Source organism: Borostomias antarcticus, assembly GCF_949987555.1.
Source record: "Borostomias antarcticus genome assembly, chromosome: 14".
In the NCBI taxonomy this organism is placed as follows: Eukaryota; Metazoa; Chordata; class Actinopteri; order Stomiiformes; family Stomiidae; genus Borostomias; species Borostomias antarcticus.
This window is the reverse complement of record NC_140247.1, coordinates 2,458,759-2,485,291: the sequence shown is the minus strand read 5'-3', so window position 1 is coordinate 2,485,291 and position 26,533 is coordinate 2,458,759. Positions and strand designations below refer to the sequence as shown.

Sequence of the window (26,533 nt, the reverse complement as noted above, 5' to 3'; positions counted from 1 at the left end):
ACACTATTTATTAATTAATTTATTTTAATTTCTATATGTAATGTAACTGTTTCCTATGTAGGCTATCTTAACCTGGATTACATCTACAAGTTGCTATTCAGGACAGTAGTTCAGTAATAAGTTTAACTAGCCAACCAGGGTCTACCTCACTCACTCACCATCTAAAGCATCTTCTGGGGCCTGGGGGTGGGTGTCTAGGTCAGACAAGGCCACAGCTGATTATGTGAGTAGCAGGACATAAAGGTTTCAAAAAGAAATCAACTCTATATGAATTTATATAAATTAACTTAACACTATTAATGTATTTATTAACCATGAATTTCTTTATGTAATGTAACTGTTTCATATGTAGGCTATCTTAATCTGGGTTAACTTACATCTACATTTTGCTATTCATAGCAGTACAGTAGTTTAGTAATAAGTTTATTAGCCACCAGTGTCTACCAGTCACTCACTCACCATCTAAAGCATCTTCTGGGGGCTGGGAGTGGGTGTCTAGATCAGAGGGGCCACAGCTGATTCTGTGAGTAGCAGCACAAAGGTTTTAAAAAGACATAAACAGGACCGGCTAGCTAGCATAGCACATTATGATTTAAGCATTCATGAGAATGGAAACATGTGTCCTGGCTGCTGCTACTGGATTTTTATGTATTTATTTGGACAGGAAGTATTTGCAAGTGTGCCAGCTGGCAAGCTAGCTAACAGTAGCCACCTCACTAGAACAGTGCAGTGGTTGAGACTGGCTAGTGAAAGCTAGCTTACTAGAACTGTAGTAGCTGTCTAGTTAATGGTAGTTAACGTTATCTAGCAGCTAGCTTACCAGAATAGTAGTTGGCTGGTTGCTAGAACTGTAGCTAGCTGTCTAGTTAATGGTAGCTAACGTTAGCTAGCAGCTAGCTAACCAGATCGAGTTGTTACCCAAACGTATGGTTAATGTGAGACTGCGGGCAACTGACCGACCGTCTTAACATAGCTACTCTCACCTTTCTTGTGGAAAAAAATGCTTATACGCTGGGCTCCCGCTCTGCTGCCTTTTCTCCTGGCCTCTCTCTCCACTCTTTTCTGGTGCCCGGATTTATGTATGGGCATGATGTTTAATGCTATGATTTAACGTTAGGCTACAGTATTAGTGCTAGTATTTGACAGCCAGCCGGTATAGTGACGTTAATGTCAAAAGAGGTGAGACTTGCCAGCATGAACCATGGCATGGACCAAACCATTTAAGAAGGGGGATATTGCTCAGGAAATTAAAACTTTTTTTCATCTGTATTGCATTATTTGTGGCGTAATTAGTATTCTGATGCAGCATTAGTGTGACTGATCTACATGCAGAATAATTTCGGCGTAGAAAGAGGGACCTCTTGTTTTTTTGTGGGCCCTGCTTGCTTGTGGGCCCTTATAATCATCATCACCTTTCACCGCTAAACAACGGTGCTAACTGTATGCAAAAAGAAGTGAAACAGTACACCATTTGGCAATAACTGACATGACAATAATGTATTTTTGTGCGAAAAAACACAATTGCAGTTCTCCATCAGCATATCAAACAAAATAAATTAACACAATTCATTGTGGTGTCACATTATCCTGTCAGATTATCCTGCTCTTTGTGCCTCCCATTCCAGTCAATTTCAACTAATTTTACTGATAGTAAAGCCGTCGAATCCAATTCAACCGAATGGATGAAAATCTACTCAGTGAAACAGTGTGTATTGGAAGTGGAAAGCAGGGCAGCTAATTGGGACAGCTAAATATACTTCCTACGGTGAAACCTTCCTCTTAGGCTACTGAAGGTTATTTGTATCAGTGGAGCCAAGACAAGACATATTTTACAGTCTTGTCATTGCTTGTAATGAGGTGATTCGGACTCAATGCTGACTTCAAGATTATGCAGGATCTGTATGTACTAATGTCTTGACTGTTAATGTGTTTTTGAGCATTTAACACACTTTGCAGTTCTTCGCAGTCCTTCATGCATCTCGCTTAGATTTCCAACCTCTGATATAGCTGATGTGTATCATGGCAAGCTATGCAAATATCCAAACTCTATTATCAAGAAGTCTTTAACAAGCTGAAAACGAGATGACTTGCTTGTGGTGCAGGGAATTATGGGGTCAGACATCAAGAATCAGACAGTCAGTCAATTAGGGCTAGAAACATTACTCTCTGCAGTTGTGCTAATGAGTCTATTTTCTCTAATGACTCCCTCAGCGTTTCCTCTGTGGCCTCGTGAAGCTGTACAGTTTCCACTGCTGCAGTCATACTGAACCTGGTTGATATCCTTAAAGTGGCTTCTTTTCCTTGACACTTTTCCTTATGGTTGATATCCACCTTTAGCCTGCTTGATCCTGCTAATGTTAGCCTTAACAATCGTGGAAGATAATGTGGACAGGAGGTCTGTTAAAACTCTGAAGATACAGCCGTAGGTCCCTATCGAACTGCAGCCTCCGTAGCCAGTGAAGATTTATAGGATGCAGTTCAGAGTGTTATATTCCTAGTACAACCTAGTATGATGCCACTGTACACTTTGTTCAGAACGACATGAGGATATTGTATTGAATTTTGGTTGAATATCACAGCTTGTGGATCCAGCATTAAAAGGATAATAAAACAATTTTGTTTCAGGCCAATTAGGCTTGTTCATCAACAACATTTATTTTTTACAAAATTTAACCAGACCCTTGAGTCCAGGGGGTATTTCTAAATGCATACAGCCCAATTTCATCGGAAACCAGTCATATGCGACAGGGTCGTAATGGCTTTTCTGTTCTGAATCCTTGCCATTTCTTTCAGTTACAGCTTTCTGGTTTGTCTTTTCTTGCTTAATTAAAGAATCTAAAAGCCCAATATTGGAACTAAGTACTGTTACGCAAAATGGCAGTAGAGCTTTATTTATGAGCAGAATTTTGGCACACCTGTAGATCTAACCTGATACAGTATAACCTGATGAAGGTCTGTGTACCAAAACGTTGTTCCGATTAAACAGATCGATTGCAAATAAAGAAGACAGTGCAGGAGTTATTTTTCAATAGTAGAATATAATTGACTGCATTGTTTCCACAAGTATATTGCACAGGAGCCTTTGCTTGTGGTCTTTACAGCGTAATTGTAGTTGTTTGGTAATTATATTTACATGGTACCCTACATGGTATTGTTACGACCCGGCTCATTCAAGTCTCAACAAAAAGGGAGTCACACGCCCAAAGCAAGATTTTAAGAATATTTAATAATTGGCTAATAAATCATACAAACAATAATCAAATAGTATGAGATGTGATTATCAGTATGTCAGTGGTGTAGCGTAATGTATGGATGCAATGACAACAGTATGGTGAGGGTGGTTGTGGTGTAAACCAAAAGTCCAAATCAAACAAAGGTGTGGGGAGAGAGAGAACTCTGATCTTGGACGGCCCTTATACCCCAGGCACACCGGCGCCAGGTGCACCTGATCAGGACCACTCCCAGACTCCACCTGCTGGACAAAACAAGAACAGACAAAACACCCAGAACAGACAGCACAGCTCCAGCAGGGGGAAGTCTGAGAGTCGTCACAGTATTTACATGGTTACAAAGGGTGATTTTACCAAGTGACCACATTGTATATCTTACAATTATATAATAATTAATAGTATTCGATCGTAGGTTATTGCTTTGAGGTGACCGTTTTACCATGTAGACTAGTGTTTAAGTTTCTATGCTGTTTCTATTGGTGTGATCTGCAGAAAAGGCCTCAAGACATAAGCTTAGCAGTTAAGCAGACTCGCAAACATCTCAGTCAGACACATACCCTAAACCTGACGAACCACACCGTTGAGATAGAGAGGGCAGGACATCTCTAGAGTCCTGCGCTTTAGAGGCCGAGATGCTATTTTTTCTACCTTGGGTCACAATTGAAAACACCGGGGAACTAGTGTAGTCATTTTCCTATACTGTATGGCGTGCATAGATTTTGTTAATAGATACACTTTAAGCCCAGGGTACATGATCGTTTAGGTTTGGGAAAATCTTGTTGAATATGACAGTATGGCCACAAAATATGAAATAAGCTTTCAGTGAGTGAGATTGGAAAATCTGATTTGGTGAGTCAGTCTATTGTGGCCACATCCATGGGCAGTGACTTCAGCTGGAAGGAATAGGGACTGGGCCTGGGCTGTGACAGAGCATTTAACCTGCACTTCAGACCCCAGATGAACCATTAACTGCCGAGTCAACAAATCAATAAAGATTTTGGTGCGATATGAATGCTGGACTTTTAATTGGATGCTTCCAGCTGTGCAGTTCACTTTGTGATGAGTGCAGTTTGTTTGGGAGTGTAAGAGATCTCTAAAATGCCTGACTGTTGTTGAAGTTGAAGGGCTACAGTATTACTGACACTCTTTTCATTGAGAGGTCTGCTGAGATAGGGGATGATGGAGTTCCTATAGTGATCAGTTATTGTTTTCATAGACTGGAGCTTAGCTGGCAGATGCTGAGATTGGTGAGGGAGGGCTGACAGTGATGATACTCACGTCCTGATGGTACACTCTAGGACGGAGAGTATTACTCAGTGTCACCCTTTTTCCCCCCTGTCCCTGTACTGGATTTGCTTTGGTATTTTATCGCTTGTAGGGCATTGGGAGTAACTGCCCCGAAAAACATGTTTACATCAAACATTGCCACTGCCTATACAAGGACACAGCAATTCAACCAGTTAAGCCGAGCCAGCTCTGTCTAATGTATGGACTCCAAGTCCCAGTGTCAGCAAGTCATTACGGTTTTACTGTGCTTGACGAAATTAGTCATTGGATTAATTACATTTGAGACATACATGTCCAAGTCAATAAACCTGATTAAGCTACACATGATCAATAGCAATTTGCAAGTAACACCCACATTTGCTGACCTTTGTCCAATGTCTCGTTGACGGCCCACAGCTGAGGCTCCACCCATTTAATATTAATATTTACCTCTCTCCGGCTACACCCCCCATCGCATGAATATTACAGATCCTTTGTAGGTAGATTGTGTAATGTGAGTCTGTAGTCAGTGAATGTGTGTATTGTGAGAGCATGTTATGTGGTTTGTAGTTATTTATGGATTTAAGTATGAGGCATAACACATTCATCTCACTGAGCGCATTATACAACTTAGTAAATGGATCACAGTGTTGGTTACTGATTCGTGTGAATCTAGTGCTGCCAATTTTTTATCTAAGTGTGCAGGCAAACTTAAGTTCCTGTATCGGAATACCAGGCTTTTTGACTTTGCTGTTAAAAAACTGTTAATGTCATCTTTGCTTCAGTGTCATTTTGATTATGCGAGCGCAGCATGGTACAGTGGCCTGTCGACCAAACTTAGGAATAAACTACAGGTGATGCAAAACAACATTATTCGGTATTTGCTCGGTGTGCCTCCCAGAACGCATGTAGCAAGTGCCGAATTCAAGAAGGTGCGACTGTTACCAGTGCACCTCAGGGTTGAACAGATGAAACTGAACCACATGTTCAACATAGTTGATGGTACTGCCCCAAGATATCTGAAGTCTCAGATGGACATGGTCCATACGCAGCATGGACACAATACCAGGGCCAGTGTTCGCTCCTGTAAAGTTCCACAAGTTAAGTCCGTGGCTCAGAGCTCCTTTTATTACACAGGGATCTCATTGTGGAACAGCCTTCCACTTAGTATTAAACTGTCAGAATCTAGAGGAGGGTTTAAAAGTCAGGTTCACTCATATCTTTGGGGTAAAGTGGCCAGATAGCCCTATAGGTGGCAGGTCATATAGTTTAGGACTATTGTTTAATTTATGGTATTGTGGAAATATCTTGGGTTATTGTTGTCTTGTATGTAAATATCAAAGGACAATGTCGGAAATACGTGTTTACACTTTCACATGTCATCCCTTGGATTACTGTTTTTACTCAATCCATGAATAAAATCAATCAATCAATCAATCAATCAATCAATCAATCACAAATGGGTTCAACAAATAAAGGCGGTCATTAAAGTACACAAGACCACTGAAGGACAATATATAGGCCACAGTAGACGTAGATAGCAATTCCTATATGGCTATTCACTCTCCACTATGACTTATTCTCTCAGGAGAGGACCCTGACCCTGAAATGATCTTCTTTAAACATAACATGTGCATTAAGCTCACAGAACCTAGGGCTCTTTAAGTCTCAGCTTAAAACGCACTTGTTTGCACTGGCTTTTGAGGCCTGATAGCCTACATCCCCTGTCCTGTTTTGTGTCCTGTCCTTTTATTGTTCTGTGATTATGTGCACTTTATTCTGTTTTTTGTTTTAGTTTATTTTATATATTGTACAGCACTTTGGTGCAACTTCGGTTGATTTTAAACGTGCTTTATAAATAAAGTTGACCTTGACCTTGACCTAAGCTGCATTGAATGCAAAGACTGGGTTTTATAACGGTCTGCAATAGAAAGATATCCGCCATGAAGATTTAATGAGTTATCTCCAATGGTTGAGTGATATGGCACTTTCATACTGCTCACTCCCACTGTACTGGATTCTTATATAGGGCCCTCATAAGAGTTTAACAAGTTGCTTCCAAATATTTTTTGTTGGAAACAAGAGTTCCCAAGGCAGTGCTTATGGACAGCCATTTTATATTCATCAATGAAAACACCATTGCCCCTTGGAGAAGCTTATTTCCGAAGTAATGTGCAGTTCAAGGCATTCAAAGACAGAAATGATGCACTTGGGTGTTTGTACTGCTACATGTACTGCAAAATGGTATCTGTGTTGAAAGGAAATTCTTATAGTGTCACCTGAGGTAGAAATTGAACCCGAGTCTGACAGTGTGTGTCTGTTCTATTTTTAGTCTGTTCCCAGTTCTCCAGAGGAGTTTACGCTATCTTTGGATTCTACGACAAGAAGTCTGTCAACACGATAACGTCATTCTGCGGGACCCTGCACGTCTCGTTCATCACCCCCAGTTTCCCGTTGGATGGGACACAGCAGTTCATCATCCAGATGAGGCCTGATATCAAGGGACCTCTCCTGAGCCTCATAGAATACTACAAGTGGGAGAAGTTTGCCTACCTGTATGACAGCGACAGAGGTAAATTTGTGTGTGTATCTGTGTGTGTGTGTTAATTGGGCTTATCTCCACTGAGGTTTCTCAAGCAATAGCTTCTACTCAATGTCCTCCACCCGTGGGAACCGCAGAGGTGAGGGACTTTAGATCGACTCATGAACGTTAGTGGCGCTTGCCACAGTTCATTTTTCCCATTGCCAAGTACATTTTGCTTTGTACATAAAAAACTATCCTTATTGTCTCAGTAAAAGTATAGTCTATTCTACTTAGGGGAGGCCATCTACTTTCTAAATCCATAGAGTTCAGAGCTTGAGGTGTTTAGTAGCTCTTTTGGTGCTAGTAGCTCTTTTGGTGCTGTTAGTTAGAACCTGTATAATTAATTGAGCAGATCCATTATGGTGCATATACGGACAGCAGAGGGAGGCATAGACCAAACGAACAGTTGATTATCATACCATCTTATTGCATAGCCCAGCCATCACCGACAGGCGGACCGTGCTCCGACCAGAAGCCATCCAATCCGGACCGCGTCTGTAACCCGATAAATCAATGAGAACTTCTCCCTTTTGACGGAGCGTAGGCAACAAGTTTGAGCCTGCACAGCCTTTGTAGTATATTATGGCATTTGTTTACTATCTCACACGTCACTAGCCAATCAAATCTGCGTGTTCATTGCCTGATGTCAACCAGTCTACGTGACAGCCTAGCTATCGTTTACGTTACTGTAATCAGAGCGATTCCTTGCTAATATTAGTTATAGTTGGACACTGCATGACCAGAGAAACGTAACGACAAATGAAGAGGGGAGTGAGATACTACAACAGAAGTAACGTCAGCCTATATATGCCATTCTCTAAAATAAGAAAAATAGATGTTGAAAATAGGGCGTTCCATCAAGTTGGACCATGTATATATTAATTCTCACCGCGGGTAGCTCTAAACCTGTTTGTCTCATATATTTCAAAAGCTACCTTGTTTTTAAATGTAGACCTCATTTTACTCAAGTTTATAGTAGCCTACTTTTTTTAAATTTATAATCCCTCCTAAATGTGAAATCCCTCCTAAATGTGAAGTGTCAATAAACAGGTTGAAATATTGTTGAAATGTAGCTACTTCATTTGATTTTAAAGTAGGCTAAGTTGGGGACCATACAACTGAAGTGAACAATATTTTAACTTCCATGCGTATTTCACAGTAACATACTTGCTGCTATACAATAATTTGATAGGAATATGCAAGGAAACAAATCTGTGTTCAGGGCAGGGGCGGACTGGGGAAATAATTCAGGCTGGGAAATGTAGCCCCAGTCAGGCCACGAGCCGACGCGGTGAGATGGAACACTTTCAGTTTCGTTGTGTTGACGGGGGGGATGGGGGATTCTGATTGTCGTGCAATTTGTTGACAGGTCCTCAATTTATTTATATTAGGCTAGCCTATCCAACTGGACCACTTCAATGAACGTTAAATGTACTTTTAGGCCCAATCACCCCCCCTTAGCCCTAACCCTTGGCCCTACCCCTACATTTTACGCATTCACGTGTAGGGTAGTGTGTCCCATTCCTTTTAGCTTCGAGGGCTAGGGGGCATATCGAGGGCTAGTGGACGTTCAAACAGCCCTCCAAAACCAGGGTTTGCAGATGCTGACTTGAAACCGAGGGTAGATGAAAATTCACACAATGCTTTGCGAACCGAAGCAGTGATATGAAACATGGCTGCCGGTGCTGTGAAAAACCATGGTGAAAAAGCCCAATATCTTCGCAAATAATCATTAAAATGTTTTAAAATACATGGAAAAGCTAAGTTTAATGTAGATGCAAAGGAACATGTCATTGGATCGTTATGACACGCATTTCAGAAAAAAAAATCGCTATTCGCTGTACGATGTCAACGGCATTTCATTGTGTTTTGATGTTCCAGTAAGTTACTTGTAGGCTACGGTGCAATGCTGAATCTAATCTAATCAATTTATCGTTGTGTAAACAACATTTTTTGAGTGACAGTTGATTCCATGTCCAGTGTATGAAGTCAGGACTAACGTTAACAGCCGATGTGTAAACATGCTTCCTGGCTGTACAAGTGAATCTGTTTTGTTTTGTCCTGGAATTTGGTCAGATGTGTCACTATAATAATAGTAATCATACTGTAACATCCCAGGGACTCCACAGAAAATCAGGCAACTAATAAAATTCCGATTGAAGACGTAACAAGTGGTGTCCCATTTCTTAGGTAAAGATTTCAACCCCTATCCCTTGTGGCTCCGTTCTGAAGGGCCACTACCCAGTTGAGGGCACTCCAAAACTAGGGGCTAGGGCTAAAGGGGGGTATTGGGACTGGGCCTTATTCTTTAGGTTTTACAGAATACAATGTCCACACATGCATGCGCTATCTGACAAGAAATAGGCCTACTGAAATCATACGCAGTGAACAACGGGGCCTGGTGAGAATGATGTCACACACAAAATACAATAAATCTGTAACATTGACTTGTGTCGGTTGGCTGAATGACTTTTATTGTGTAAAGATAGGGCCTATATTTTTCTGATTGATTTTTGACTTTAGACATATTATATTATAGAATAATTATAGAATTATTTCGATAAGCAAAATATGCATCAAAACAGCAAAATATGCATACACTTCCATCCATGGCTTGACATGTTAGACTAGCTTGCCACTCGCCAGCAAACCTGGACTAGACTATTGCAACCCCCCTCCCCCTGCTACAAATTATTTTATATTCAAAAAAACTGGATGTTTCCTAGCTCCACCAATCTTCAGTGGGCTAATGGATGGGGGGGAGGGGGGTACGTTAGTGGGTGCTTTGCCATGACCGGACATTCCGCAGGTGTTGGGTTGAATTCGCTAGTTTGATTGATAGATGGATGGATTTAACGTCCAAAGTATTGTGCAAGTATTGTGTAGGCCTATGTGTAAGAGATGAATGGTTGTAACCATGAACTCAGCCAGAGGTAGATTATAACGTAATTTTCAACATCATTTTCAGGGCTGTCGCATGTGTCAGCACATACATGGAGGTGAATGAGCCATAGTTAGCCGTCAGCTGCATTCACTCCGATGTATTTCCAAACGCGAAAACAACGGCAGTGAAAACCAATCGGAATATGGTAATGATGAGTTTGTAACCCTGATAGTGTATTCAGCCTGTTATTTTGACTATTTTGGTTCTTGAAGTGGTGTTTTTACAGTGAACTTTTAACATTGAAGGCAACGGGCACTTCCGCATCCGCACCCCTCATTACGTCAGACTGACCAATATGGCAGCTGAGGTGAATAAGGCGAACTGTTCCAGCCCCTCGCTGACGATCACACAGTAACTCGCCATGTTGTGCATATTTCATCATCGCATGGCACAGTCTAATTAGGTCAGATCCTTATTCCCATGGCAACAGATGTGCGGTGCGTGTACTGCTGTGGCGGCTTGATGGGGAGCGAGGGGTAATGTTTCTGTGTGTGTGTTTGTGTGTGTGTGTGTGTGTGTGTGTGTGCGCGTGTGTTGCACACTGCTGTGTTGGCTGGTTGGTGTGAAAGAGCTGCTGCTGGACATGAGGAATTCCATCAGCACATTGAAATAACTGCTAAATCTACGCCTGTGTTGTCTTTCTAGAGATGTTCTTTGAAAATGATTCACAGTGGGGAATGTAGTGGAAATAAATCTGATCGAAAGTAAAATATTTGCCAAGGTTCGCTCAAAGATGTTAAGTCTGATTTATTGAGAAAACATACGAGCGCAAGGACTTCAGGATAATGCACGTGAGTGGTATCCAACAGAGGTGAAGCAGAAAGGTGTTGCGGGGTCTTATATTCAAGCAATACACAGGTATGACGCTTCCAGGGATGTGATTGGCTAACCCATCTGTACACATCATAATAAAGTGGCGGACATCATCAACAGTGGTCAAGAGCACAGGCACGTGATATGAGAAAAGGTGGTAAATCTTGCAGGGACAATAGAACAAAGAACGGTTATTCTAGGGCAGACAAAGTCTGATGTGTGTCAACCTCCTGGAGAGGCCATCCTGCTATAAATGAGGTTAGCACAGCTATGTGAAAGGTTGAGGGAGGTAGAGTGAAATTACAATTTCTATGACAGGAAACACACTGTTGCTAAGATACAGTACACATGCACAGAATACATCGCGTATCGGGAGGGATGACTAACAGGAATGGTCAAATTATTGCTTATCTCCCTGAGATACTTAGCAAGAGAATTGAATTGAACTGTAACCCAACCCTGTAGAGCTGTAAGCATTATTTCAATAAAGTAAGTGCATAATTATTACAGAGGATAAAGGCAGTAGTTGAGATTGGGACTGCCTAGTTTATTGACCACCATCAAAAATAAATTCATTTTCAAATTCTAAACAATGCTGCTTCATCGTCTCCGTCATTTCAGAACAGACATTTGTATTACACATATTAGTTTCAGTGCATTCATGACTATTCTAAACTTTAACAATATATATTTTATATATATTTATATTATATATTAAAATTATTTACATCGCAATGTTTTATTCTCTATCATTCAATTAATAGCCCCGCATCATTTAAGGGTTCTCAGTTTCCGTTGAATTAATGAACTAGAAATGGGGCACAGTGAGCACAGACCTCTGCCGATGAATGCTTTATAGCAGGCGAGAAGTAGCATGCTATATAGTACCTACTACTCCACAAAAACGATATAGCAGGCGAGAAAAATGTAGCATGCTACTTGAGTCAGGTGACGGAATGCGTGGGTTACGTCGTTACGCTGAGGCGAAAAGGCGTTCAGTTACCCAGACCTCGAACCTGTGGTTACTTTATATTCTGGTTATATTGTCAAATATATTGTTTCGAAAAATTATTTCTTTATCCAGGCATCTTAGTTGTAACAGTTTCATTATAGCGGAGCAGGTCATATTTGCTCGTATGTGGTATTTATTTTATTCACAAGTTCGCGATCGTACAGCCAGGCTACAGAGCTCCAGAAACCATAGCCGTAGCCGTAGTCCAAAAAGTGAATGGAGATGAATGGACGGCCATGTTGGGTGGGTGGTTGGGTGGGGTGGTTCTGTGGCACCCCCCTGAAGTCGGATCCGCTCCCAAATGTAATGGTTTTTAAGATAGCACATGCTACACGCCTCCACCAAGTTTCATGAAAATTATTCTGCTCGATTTGGCATAATCCTGCAAACAAATAAACCAACCAATAAACACATGGCACCGAAAGCAACCTCTCGCCCTGTGTTTTCGCTGGGGTATAGGTAATAAACCCAACCAATAAATAAACCCACACCACCAGAAACATAACCTCTCTTCCTGCGCTGTTGCTGGGGTAGACGTAATGAAGTCTGATCAGTCTGTAAAATCATATCCCCTCAAACTGTCTCTGTTGTCGCTAATCCATAAAAGTAGTCTGCAATTCAGACCGTATTCCAAACTGAGAAACATTATAAACGTCAAACAATCAGATAGTCAGAAAAGCCTGGTACTGTACATTGTAGCAGTTCTACTGCCCCTGTAGCAGTGCACTACTGCCCCTCGGGGTGTTTTTTTTTTGTTTTTTTTTGTTTTGTTTTTTACTGCCGCTCCCTCTGCTCCTGCTCCTACCACGGATGAAACATTGGTGCACTACTGACATTATCTAACCTAACCACAATAATCAACATTTCCTTTGTATGAAGTGGTTCAGGGTTTACCCTCCCTCAGGGTAGGAATTATACACTGACTCTTTAGAGTGGCCCAAAAATAGTGTGCAGAATCAACATAACATGGGTGTGTACATTACCTGTTGCCAGCATCCTCAAGAGGGTACTCTAGTTTGTAGTGGCCCATCTGGAAGTGCCATTCTGCTGACCTCTGTGTATCTGACAGGAAGCTCATCTGATAGATACTGACTGTTTTTCTGAGACAAACCTTTCATGTCCAATTCCCAACATTGTTTGATGTTCCATGGGGGCAGTGTTGTGCATGAACGCACTAAGAGAGAGGCTGAAGCTGCTGAACGTGAGCAACGTTCACTCTTGTGGAGGTTAACAACGCTCCCGTGATAGTAAACCTCGCTCACGAGTATTGCTAAATACTGTGGCACTTTCCAGGTGAAAACCACCGAAAGAGCACACAAATCAACTGAAAAGGTTTGGTGGAAAACCACCCAATCAGGCAACACGATTGTGTCACACTGTTTTACATTACCAACATGGCTAATAGCTCCATGCTACATAGCTCCATGGAAGTGAAGGGACTTCAGATGCTACATATTGATCTTTTTCTTCGTGTGGGTTTGATGTTCTATCCATGAGCGTCCGGCGCCGGTGCGGAGGCAATTAAGCCTCACCCACGCTGGTCTGGGTAAGTCAGGAAGGGAAGGACCGGCAGCCAGAGTCTGGAGGTATTTGCCTCCACTCCGCACGCCAGATGAAGTCTGCCCATCCTGCCTCGCTGATGTTAAGATCTCTGCATTGCTGCAGGAGATCCCGTGCAGCAGGCACAAAAGGGTGCTGTGGTTCCTGTGCGGCGGAGACCAGCGGGCTGTATGCCTGCAAGGATGGGAAGGTTTTCCACAGGAGTGGGACGCAGGCATCCTGTCATGATGCGCAAGGCTTAGGCCGGTCGATGAGGCAGGTGTGAGCGCTGCAACACCAGACCGGTGCGCAATATTCACTGTTCGAGTAGACCAGGGCTAGGGCTGCCGTACGCAGTGTTTTTGCGCCGGCGCCCCAGCCTGATGGGACCAGTTGGCTCATCAACACCACAGGAGCTGTTAACTTCTTGCACAGTGACTCGAGGTGTCGGCGGAACATGAGCGACCTGTCCAATGTCATGCCGAGACTCCTGCATGGCAGGAGTGTTCCATTGATGTGCACTTGAAGCTCACGTTTGGCTTCCTTGTTGTTAAGGTGGAATGCCATCAACATGTCTTTGCCTCGCTGAGCTTAAATCTCCATTTCCGGAGGTATGCCGCTAGTGTCTGCATGTCCTGGCTCAAGGTCTCCTCCATGGCCTGCCAGTCTCCAGCTCAGTACACCAGCGCAAGGTCGTCTACGTAGGCATACTTCCTGGAGACTCTGATCGGCAGGTCATAGGTGTAGATGTTATAAAGGAGGGGAGGGAAGGACAGATCCCTGGGGGACGCTGTTCTTAAGGCATCGCAACCTGCTTCGCTGTCCACTACTGGTGGTGAGGGTGAAGCTGTGGTTTCGGACAAGCTCCATGATGATGCTGAACACGTGCCTGTCTGGCAGCAGACAGAGCAGCTTGCAGGTGAGGCTGCAGTGCTATATGGTGTCCTACGCAGCCGCCACGTCTTTTAAGATGGCTCTGGCCTAACCGAAAAGTTGTCCTTGATGTCTTGAGTCATCAATGTGACTTGATCTACGGTCGATCTCCCACGTCGGAACCTGGCCTGCTCCTGTGGGAGCAGCGGATCGATGATTGGTTCGAAGCGGGCGTAGATGAGACGCTCGAGGATCTTGAAAGGGATACATAACAGAGAGATTGGGCGGTAACTCTTGGGGTCCCCTTCAGGCTGGTTCGGCTTAGGGATCACAACATCTACGGCTCTTCTACAGATTTTGGGGATCTTGAGTTGGCGCAAGCAGGAAGAGAGGAACGCTCTTAACCAGGACTTCAAGGCAGGTGCAGCATGGAGTATACGATCCGGGCAGATAGAATCAGGCCCCGGCTTTCCCTGGCTTAACATGCGGAAGGGCAGCAGCAAACTCCTCTGGTGTGAATTCACCAGAGATGTTACCGCCGCTAGGAGTTTGGCCAAGTCAGAATTCGTCCCAGTTTTCCAGCGACCTGAGACAAAGCTTGCTGCGCCCTTGGGATTGTACAACAGGGCCAGGCTGTTGTTAGCTGTCCAAGCAGCCAGGTTTTATCCATTGGATGTATTGGTGCTTTACCCCCAATCCTAATGCTGGCAATTGAAGTCGCCAGCATAGAGGCAGGTGTGGGGGAAGATTGCAGAGGGCATGGCTTCGCATGGCTTTTCACGTAAAGGGGTATATTTTCTGAAGGGTTGTACAGACCACCACAAATCTTTGCACGCATGTCCGGACATATAACCCAAGGCTAGGCATGCATTATTGGCCCAATCAAACCCAAGGGGGGCGCTAGAGAGCTCATTTCCTGTTTAGGCCTAACCGCCACGCTGATTTTTCCAAAACTTGGTACAGTCATATCAGATCATATGGTGAGGTACCTTGAGTAATATGAAGCAGATTGGCCACAGGTTGGCGCTATAACAAGCCAAAATGCTTAACAGTGGCTAAAATGCAATTGATTGCTGTGGCGCCCCCTGTGGCCAAATGGGTTTTGTAATGGTTGTATGGGTAGGTCATCTCATGTTCTACAACATACTCATTGGACTCTTGATTACCAGATGTAAATTTGATGTCGATATAAGCATTTTAGTGAAAAGCCATCACGCTCTCAAAGACATATGACAGGCATATCTCATGCCCCGTTTGACACAGTCATGAGACTTTGCACATATATGTCTGTCCTCACGATGAACAAATTTGCCTCAAGAACCTATAACATCTGGTTATGTAAATTATCCGCTATTTTGCATATTTTGAAAAACGCTTAAAATCTATCTCCTCCTAGAAAGTTTGACTGATTCACATGACACTTGGTAGACAGAATCTAGGGACCAATATCTAAAGTTTCATCTCGGGACATTTTGGAAAAGTTGAAAAAAAAAGAAATCATGAGCCAATGAAGATTGCAAAGGGCGTGGCTTTTTACATGAAGTGATATCATTTCTGAAGGGTTGTACAGAACACCACAAATCTTTGCAAGCATGTCCGCATTATTGGCCCAATTAATTCAAATGGGGGCGCTAGAGAGCTAATTTTCTGTTAAGGCCTAACCGCTACGCCAATTTTTCAAAAAATTGGTAGAGTGGTGTCAGTTTATCCTTAGGTAAGCTGAGAAATATTAAGCAAATTGGCCACAGGGCGGCGCTATAACAAGCAAAATGCTTCAAAATGGCTAAAATGCAATCGATTGCTGTAGCGCCCCCTTTGGCCGGATGGGGCTCATCCTGCTTATATGGGTAAGTGATGGCATGCTCTACAATTTACTAATTGGAAACACAAAATCGTCAGATTAAATTATGATGTAGATATAAGCGTTTTTGTGCAACAACACCCCGGTTGCACTTTCATTCTTTCAGGGAGGAGTTGTAGAGGAGGGATGAGGAGTAGGGGAGAGAGGTGTAGAGGAGGAGGTGTTGAGGTGGGAGGAGGAAAAGCGTAGGTGTAGAGGAGGAGGTGTAGAGGAGGGGGAGTGGTAGAGGAGGAGGTGTAGGGGAGGAGGTGAAGAGGAGGAGGTGTAGAGCAGGGGGGAGGGGTAGAGGAGATGTAGGGATGGGAGGAGGTGTAGAGGAGGGGGGAGGGGTAGAGGAGGAGGTGTAGAGGAGGGGGGAGGTGTAGAGGAGATGTAGTGATGGGAGGAGGTGTAGAGGAGGGCGGAGGTGTAGAGGAAGAGGTGTAGGGATTGGAGGAGGTGTAGGAGGGGGGAGGTGTAGAGGAGGGTGGATGTGTAGGGGTGGGAGGAGGTGTAGACTAGGAGGTGTAGAGGAGTGAGGAGGTGTAGCGGAGGGAGGAGGTGTATTGTTTTTATGCAACAACACCCCCTTGTGCTTTCATTGTATGTTAATTGACATCAATGGCTAGTGGTAGCTCAATGGTAGCTCAAATGTGGCTATGGTGTGTTTCGCTTATTGGCTTTGATGCGTAATGGCTTGGCCCCGTTCATTGCTGCTTGCAGCTATATATATCATTGGTACTGTTACTGTTATTATTATTATTAATAATAATAACAATATTAATATTAATATACTTTTTTTTATTTGTATCACACCTTTCATACAAAAACGCAGCTTATAGTGCTTTACAACAAAAAATGACATTCCGCTGAGTGCTTCACATAAAAATAGAAAAATAAGTAGTAAAATAAGATAGAAGATACAATTTTGGGGAGGGGGGGGGGCGTTCAACCGATGTCCTGTAACAAAAGAACTGTGGCTAAAGAAACTGAGGAGATGATGCCCTTGTTCTCGAATCACGTCATCTGATAGGTACTGGGCCTTAAATCAGACAGAATTCGAATTATTTCCTTTATTGGCCATTGAAGAAACATTATGAATGATAATGACTTCTGTGTAATCATGACAAAGCGTGTTCAGAACAAAACTAAAAGCCTCTATTTTACTTCTTCATGAAGGCCCTTCTTCCTTCATAAAACGTCTGCCCGGTCATGCCAAAAAATCGATTGCATCTTTAATTCACTTCATCCTCGCCAAGCGGGCTGAAACTCTGACTCCTTTTTCAAATCATTCTCCAACTGCCCTTGACGAGCTGGAGATCAATATAGACTGAGGTTTTGATCTTTTTTACCGTCATTAAACCAGAGGGAACAGAAGGACTGAGGAGAATGTCAACAATAAAGTTTGTTTGTGCTGGTATTATGGTGGGTGGTGTACTGACATTCAGCCCCACTTAAAAGCTCTCCTCAAATGTGGTAGGACTACACATTTGCCACTTAAGAAATGAGTTCCAGTCCCTACAGTATATTAATGTATTCTGCCTGTAAAAAAACAATGTGTTACTAGGAGCACAATGCTTCTCCTAACAGAGCGCTAACAAATGCATTAAATACTTGCACATGCAAAATGGAGAATGGGCAGGCATTGCATGACTTTGTTTCATAAGGATGCTGGAACTGTTTTTCCTAGTAAGTGCACTGAGCAAGCCAATCCAACCATTTCAACACTTCACTGAAGTAATCATCCTAGGTCGGATTAAACTCCACTCTAAAAGTACCCTCCTCTCCTGTTGGTCCAGTGCTGGGCTGAGTTTCCCAGAGCCGTAGCTTACGATGAACGTAGCGCTACGATGCCTCTGGGAAACTCATCCCTGGTCTTTTAACCGTGTCAAAAGTAGGCTACAGTACTCCACAAACAAATTGGCGAAGTCCATCCATCTTCATCCACTTATCCGGGGTTGGGCCGTGGAGGCAGCAGTTCCAGCAGGGGGCCCCAGCCATCACTTTCCCTGGCAGCATCAACCAGCTCTGCCTGGGGAATCTTTAGCCGCTCCCGGGCCAGCGCAGAGATGTAATCCCGCCACCTAGTCCTGGGTCTACCCCGCGGCCTCCTCCCAGCCGGACACGCCTGGAACACCTCACTAGGGAGGCGCCCAGGAGGCATCCTTACTAGATGCCCGAACCACCTCAACTGGCTCCTTTCGACGCAAAGGAGCAGCGGCTCTACTCCGAGTCTCTCCCGGATGACTGAACTTCTCACCCGATCTCTCAGGGAGACCCCAGCCACCCTCCGGACTGAACTAATTTCGGCCGCTTGTATCCGTGATCTCGTTCTTTCGGTCATGACCCATCCTTCATGACCATAGGTGAGGGTGGGGACGAAGATAGACCGGTAGATCGAGAGCTTTGCCTTTTGGCTTAGCTCTCTTTTCGTCACAACAGTGCGGTAAAGCGACTGCAGAACCGCACCAGCTGCTCCGATTCTCCGGCCAAGCTCCCTCTCCATGGTTTCCTCACTTGTGAACAAGACCCCCAGATACTTGAACTCCTTCACTTGGGTTAAGGACTCATTTCCTACTCGGAGCAGACAGACCACCGGTTTCCTGCTGAGAACCATGGCCTCAGACTTAGAAGTGCTGATTCTCATCCCAGCCACTTCACACTGAGTTGCGAACCTATCCAGAGAGTGCTGGAGGTCGCAGGCAGATAATGCCATTAGGACCACATCATCTTCAAATAGCAGCGACGTGATCCCCAGCTCACCGAACTGCACACCCACCTCCGCACGGCTACGCCTTGATATCCTGTCCATGAAAATCACAAACAGGATTGGTGACAAAGCGCAGCCCTGGCGAAGTGTTTATGTATTTTATGTATTATGCACCAAAATAGTAGAATGTCCTGTCCAAGTATATCAACGAGCAAGCTCTGTGGACATTTTTAAAGGTGTAGTGTGTTATTTTGTGTGGCATCTAGTGGTGAGTTTGTAGATTGTAACCAAAATGGGGCCTCCATGGAAGGACCCCCTCCCTTTGTAGATATGAATGGCTCATTTTAAGGCAACAAACAAAAGAATGCTTCTTATTTGCATGGGATAATACACTAATTAAAACATACTTAGGAATATTATATTACATTTCTGGCAAGTCTACACAAAATAAAATATATACATTAGGGCTGTCAAACGATTAAAAAAATTGAATTAATTACATGATCTGTAATTAATTAATCGTGATTAATCGCAAACTGATCGCATATCCATCTTTTGCTGGCCCCCAAATGAAGATATTTCAATTAAAAAACATGACATTATTGTGGCTTTGTGATTGTGATTACTGACAGACTCCAGTGATCCCCGGTCAGAGGAACGTATTCGGCCCGCGTACTTCTATTCTTGTCGTCTTTTCCGTGTCATACAGCTGGTGGATTTTTGTAACTACGGTGCCTATTGAAGGCGGTTTGTAAGTTGCATCGGAGGAAGCAATTTGAAACGCCTCCATTAAGCCCTTGTCCTCTACCATTGAAATTGGCCTGCAGTCCACAGCAATCCACTTTGCAATGGAGTTTGTCAATTTTTCAGAGGTAGACTTGCTCTCAGTGAGTGTGGGTTGACGAAGCCTGCTATTAGGCTACTGGGGCTGACAGCTTTTAACGTTTAGCATTGAGATGATAAGTTAGGCTAGAACTGCTCCAATGGAATGCAAATTCATTCTTGCAGATATTGCACATGACCACGCTCTTATTAACTTTCCCATCTGGGAGTTTTTAGTAAACTTTCCGTTTAGAGGGCCAAACAAAGTGTGATTATCCGCCTCCACAAGTTTCATCTTGTTTGAAGGTGTGATAGCCGAGTAGCCAAGGAAAAAGCAGGCCAAAAAGGCGTTTTGACTTTTTACTTCCCAACCAGGAGAGCACACCAAACAATTGACCATAGTACAAAAAACATGGCTGCTCAGGAGGACCATTCAATAGCTGAATCCCAAATGGCGCACTTAGGCGAAAGTGCAGAGTACTCGCGGCCTTGTGGCCTTACATGCGCGTTCCCGCTAAGTCCACAAGGGCTCAGGGTAGTTCCAAAACGGAATTGCTAGGTCCACAAGTGCGCCACGCCGCCATTTTGCGCACTTTAACCGCACTTACCGAAAGTCCGCAATTTCGCGGACTTAGGAGCAGAAAATACCCACAGCCCACCGCGCTTGAGTGCATCCGAGTCATGATCCGAGTGCATCACACATAAATGATGACATTTGCAGATAACACAACATTTATCTTGAAATCCACATGCTGCAAACATATCCCACCCAACATAATTTTGTAATTATTATTAAATTAAAACAGACGTCAATCGATCAATTTGCAGAGCCGAGCGGAGAGCTGAGGGGAGCGTCAGAGCAGCCTCTGCGTCGGAGGGACGCGGCAGCCAATGAAAACGAAGTGGGAGGGGCATTGAGCGAAACTGGCTTGGCACGCCGCTGGAAGTGCTGTCCCGTTTAATTCACGGCCCTGCATCCTCTGGCCCTTCCAGCTGACGTCAATTAAGTGCTCAGGCCTCAGGCCGCAAGTGCGAGGGGCCGCAAGTGCGGTTTGCGCACTCAGATTGGGATTCAGCTAATGAATCAGGAAGCACCTATATAGTGTACAGAGCACAACCCTGGGGCCTCATTTATCAAAGAGCGTGTAAATTCAGGTGTAAAAGAGGGCGTACGACGAAAACGCGGAAAATGCACAATGTAGCGTACGACGAGAATATTTACACGCTTTTCGGATCTATCAAAAAAGTCGTATGCCCTTTTCTGCACGAGAAATCCGAGACGGGCGGGGAAGAGAGCGTACGCGCACGCGCCCCGTGTTCCGCCCTCTCCACGCCCAAATCCAACCATATATGGTCAAAACTATGACGGCACAACGGGGATACCCCGGAAGGAACCGACATAATATAGCGTGGAGCATTAGAACAGACAAACGCGGAAAGAAGAGAAACTTTTCGGAGACGGAGGTGCATGTGCTTGTTGGTGAGGTCCACGCGAGGAAAGAAAATCATCTTCGGAAGGTAAGCTATTTGTACGAGCCTACATTTGTCTGATTGCTCCTAGTTTAGGTAGCCTACTGTATGTTCGTGCATCCTGTATGTGGCGTAGGCTACACGGACATGCTGTATTATGTGTGAGGAAAGCAAACATTCCACACATTCTGTGGTAGGCTATGATTGATTCAGGACCAAAAACAGGGAACGATAACACAGATGACCACTTCATAATGTTAGACCACATGAAACATTTTCCCCTCTGGAAAATTTAGACTCTCATCTAAATCACCCGGTAAATCACACTTAAGCATTTATTTGGCTGCCAACAGAAAAACATATCAATTGAATATGGCTACACAATGAAATGTTTAATGCATAATCAAGTTAACAGACAAACTCAAAGAAAATGACTGAAATTGTTTCCCCAGACTCTGACGTGGGGTGGGACTCAGAGGAGGGGGAGTCTGCAGTGGTCCTTGACCTGACGGTCGTGCCCCCGCCGGTTGCAGCCTCTACATCCAGCGCCACGACCTCCAGTGCCTCCACCTCCAGCGCACCGGCCTCCACCTCCAGTGCCATCTCCAGCGCCTCCGTCTCCACCGCCCACGCCTCCACCTCCGGCTGCCAGCGTCCCTGCCTCAAGGTTCCCTGAGGGCTGGGCTTCCTATCAGACGCTGTGCTGGAGGCTCATGACCCTAGAGGCCCAGAGGGAAATGGCAGAAGGGATTGGGGCAGTTGTGGGGCAGTTGTGCAGCAGTTGGTGGAGGTCACCACACTACACCACCAGAGCCAACAGGACATCCTCACTGCACTTCATTCCTTCACACATGCTGTCACGGACCTCACACTGTCACTCACTACCACACTCACGGACCTCACACATTCACCCACCAACAGACAATAAAATGGTAGAAATGTGAACCTTACTTGTTTGTGTCTTCATAGCTGGCGCATGACCTCAGTGTGGGCCCTTTGGCCCCGCTGGTAAACCTCATGACGGGGAGGGGGCTGAGGGCTTGGGTCCTCATTTTGTGGTGGGGTCTTGACTGGTTCTCATTCTTATCAGCTTTGAATATACATCTTGGCAAACATAACAGAATGATGTACAAGGAGGGGACAGATACCTAGTGAAAGTACTATTGGTTGCTAGTAAAAAGACAATAATGAGGGCTTGGTATAAGGTGGAACCCCCAACCAAGGAGCAGTGGTGGGTGTTGTGGAGGAGATTTATGAGATTTATTTATGCATTGAGGATGCAGGAAGGAAAGTTAGAAGGGAGATGGGTTAAATGGATGGATTATAGAAGGAAGTGTGATGATACCACTAATATTAAAATTGTCATATTTGAGTAAGAAAAAAAAGCTGCATGGATGGATGTACCCATTAGCTGTTATTGTAGGTTTTTATGTTTTATTGTATTGTCGTTGTATGGATGGAAAATGCTAATAAAGATTAAAAGTAAATAAGACAAAGAATATGTATCTTGGCTATGGACACACCAACAAGCCAGCCGTCACGCGCAGCGCCTGCCTCCAGTCTAGCCCCTACCCTGCTGTGCGCCAGGATGAATGAGTCATGCGTGGAGCCAGGCCACCGTGCCACTACACTTGTGATGAGCATGTCGGCGTCACATATGATTTGGGTATTTCTAGTGTGCACATTTTAGCGATTCACATAGACGTATTCATTCACTGATGGTGCCCTTATGTGGGTGCAGTCGCCATCGCCGTCACCTCTTTGGAGTTCTCTCGGCCAGTAGGCCGAGTAGCGCCGGATTCATTTAGGCTCGCATTACGCACAGGAGGACTGTCATTTATATGCTTACCAAACAGCAAACAGGTCCACATGATCACATATTAATGACAATCTAATTGGTCAATTATTGCCGTTTGATGGCATTAGGTGTGTGACATATAGCGCGGAAAGATTAGGGACAGCACATAGGTTCAGTTTGGGGAACAAATCCATATCGGACCATGAATGAGCCGGTTAGAGGACACGTCTAATCTTGCATTGCGATATATGTTTGTGCTGAATTGGCCTAGTAGCCTACATGATTGTGCGTTCATGAACTGTCGCTCTTATTCTCTCCGTCAAACATAGTAATTCACCGACGCACCACCGGCGTCGCCAGTTCCCCCTGTGTTCAAGAAGGGCGTAGAACACCGTGTAAATCGGTACGCCAACTGGAGAGGTGTCCTACAAAAGCGCGGAGAAAGGCGACTAAATTTTCGCCCTTACGGCTTGATAAATCGCAATGTGGGGGGGGCAAATGGCGTACGCCTGAACTCGCGAAAAAGACCGTGTAAAAGAAGGCGTACCTCAATGATAAATGAGGCCCCTGGTATCTCCATCTAGTGGACTGGTAAACACATTACAGGTCAACACAGCCAGGATATTACACCCTTCCCCCCCTGATGAAGACAGTCTGCAAACATCATTGAACAGAGCCCTGGGAACAAAGTCCAACCTAACCTAAGGTCTTAAGTAATCTGGAGGTCTGGTCTCCCTGGTAGACCTCCTCAGTGCTGATGGTGCCGGTGGAGTGGACAAAGTCACAGGGGAGCTCGGCAGGGAAGGCTGGGACACATCTCTGTTGACCTCCAGCTCATGTAGGCCATACTTCACCCCAGAGGGAACTGGGAGGGGCTCTTTGATGTCCAGTGCAGGGTCGATGGATGGACACAGAGCCCGGGGAAGTTCCATGGGAGTGTCGGGACGTGAGCCCCCAGACCCGTTGGGAGGTGATGGGGGAACTGGGCGATGGCGTACGTGGTCCACATGTCGTCTGACCCGCTGACCACTACCCAGCAGCACCGTGCATGACACCGGACCCGTCACGTACTCTACAGTGCCGGGTATCCAGGTTCGCCCAGAACTGAAGTTCTTAGTATAGACTCCCCCTCCTGGAGACTCCTTGCTCTGGCGTGCTGATCGTGTTGTTCCTTTTGCTTCAGCTGTTTGTGTTGTACTCGCGACTGAAGATCTGGGTGCAGAAGATCCAGAGTTCACCTCAGCTTCCTGCCCAGCAGCAGCTCAGCAGGAGATTTGCCGGTGGTGGACTGAGGTGTAATCCTGTAACTGAACAAGGCACGTGACAGCTTTGTCTCCAGAGACCCCCCTAAAACTCTTCTTCAAAAGGGCCTTCAGTGTCTGAACCCCCCTCTCAGCCAGGCCGTTGGAAGCCGGATGCCAGGGGGCGGTGGTGACATGCTGGATACCATTCCGCACCATGAATTCCTGAAAGTCTCTACTAGTAAAGCAAGTCCCGTTGTCAGAGACCAGCATCTCTGGTAATCCAAACCGTCCAAAACTATTCCTCAGGCATTCAATGGTGGCAGCCATGGTTGATGAGTGGAGAGGGTAGACCTCCATCCACTTGGAGTGAGCATCCATAATGACCAGAAACATGCGTCCCATGAATGGACCTGCATAGTCCACGTGTAGCCTCCTCCATGGCTTGTCTGGCCACTCCCAGGGGTGCAAGGGGGCCTGCATCAGCATCTTCCGGTTCACTTGACAGGTGTCACAGCCGTTCACCACCCCCTCAACATCAGCTGTGGCCACCAGACGTAGCTCCGCGCCAGGCCCTTCATCCGAGTGATTCCTGGGTGAGACTGGTGCAGTTGTTGCAACACCGCCGGACGTCCCCTCAGAGGGATGACCACTCGGGCCCCCCAGAGAACACACCCCCCCTGGATGCTGAGCTCGTCTTACCCGTCTCTGGTAATAGGGAGCAAAACAGGGATTAATAACCCCTTTAGGCCAGCCCCTTTCGACATACTCACGCACCCGGGCGAGAACAGGGTCTCGGCTGGTCCACCTCTCCACCTGTCTGTCTGTAATGAGAGGTGCATCCAGGTGATCGAGCATCATCACTCTGCCCCCATCCTCCGGGTCCATCAGTCCCTCCTCCTCCTTTCCTGGAACAGGCAGGCGGCTCAAAGCGTCAGCATTTCCATGGTCCTTTCCTGCTTTGTAAACCATCGCATAGTCATAGGCCCCCAACGTCACAGCCCACCTCTGAACTCGAGGTGAAACCATCTGAGGGACCGTTTTAGCTTCACTAAACAGGCTGAGGAGAGGCTTATGGTCTGTAACTATGGTGAATCTACGGCCATACACATAGTTGTGAAACTTTTTCACTCCAAAAACCACAGCCAGACCCTCCTTATCTAGCTGTGAGTAGTTCCTCTCTGCAGCAGGTAATGTACGGGATACAAACCCAAAAGATCTCTCTGACTCATCAGGCATCCGAAGGGACAACACTGCCCCCACCCCATAGGGAGAGGCATCACAAGCCAGGATCGCCTCCTTCTTCGTGTCATAGTGCACCAGGACCTGTGATGACTGCAGAAGAGATTTAGAGTGATCAAAAGCCCCTTGCTGTGCGGCTCCCCAATCCCAACGAACATCTTTCCTGAGTAGTGAATGGAGGGGAGCCAGAAGTGAAGATAGGTTAGGTAGGAAACAATGATAATAATTCAGCAGTCCTAGATAGCCTGTAAGCTCCGACAGTCTTAGGTGTGGGTGCACCCTTAATGGCGGCCACCTTCTCAGAAACCGGACGGAGCCCATTCCTGTCAATCATGTGCCCCAGATACATCACTTCATCCTCCAGGAAGGTGCACTTCTGCCACTTGAGGCGTAGGCCGTGGTCCTCCAGACGCTGCAGGACCTCCTCCAGGGTTTTCAGATGCTCTGCCTCTGTTGGACCACTCAAAAGAATATCATCAAAAAACACACAACAGTGAGGGATCCCTCGGAGGATCCCCTCCATAATCCTCTGAAAAATAGCCGGATTGGATGAAACACTGAAAGGCAGTCGGTTATAGGTATACAACCCTCGTTGTGTGTTTATAGTAACATACGGCTTTGAGCCCTCATCCAAAACCACTTGCAAATAAGCATGGCTCATGTCAAGCTTAGAGAACTGTCTCCTCCAGATAGCTTAGCAAACAGATCCTCTACTTTTGGAATGGGATATTGCTCTACACTGGAAGCCTGATTGACAGTTACCTTGTAGTCCCCACAGATACGGACCCCCCCACAGGGCTTGAGTATGGGTACTATGGGTGCAGCCCATTCTGAATGAGTCACTGGCTCAATAATCTTAGCTTCCAGGAGCCTATCCAGTTCGGCATCCACCAAAGGTCTGACAGCATATGGGACCGACCTAGGTTTGAAGAACTTTGGTTTAGCTTCAGGATCCACATGTATAGCTGCTTTGACGCCCTTCAGAGTCCCCAACTCCTCTTTGAACACCGCTTCATGCTTCATGAGTACCTGCTCCAGCCTGTCGGTGTTGTTCGTCGTCTCCACCCGGTGGAGGGTGTGCAACTCCATGGCCAATTCCTGGAGCCAACTTCGTCCAAGTAGATTGGGGCCTGAGCCAGCCACAACGAT

General features: G+C 45.3%; 1 protein-coding gene across 2 annotated transcripts in view; it reads left to right on the top strand.

Annotated features, from left to right (window-relative positions):
* Positions 1 to 26,533, top strand: part of gria2b (glutamate receptor, ionotropic, AMPA 2b) — a gene marked incomplete at its 3' end in the record, with an annotated part of 74,592 nt that overhangs the window by 35,717 nt on the left and 12,342 nt on the right. For both annotated transcript variants that reach the window (XM_084448332.1, XM_084448333.1), the window contains exon 3: positions 6,829 to 7,068. In XM_084448332.1, coding sequence (XP_084304458.1) covers positions 6,829 to 7,068 — 240 coding nt within the window. The remainder of the gene's footprint in view (positions 1 to 6,828; positions 7,069 to 26,533) is intronic.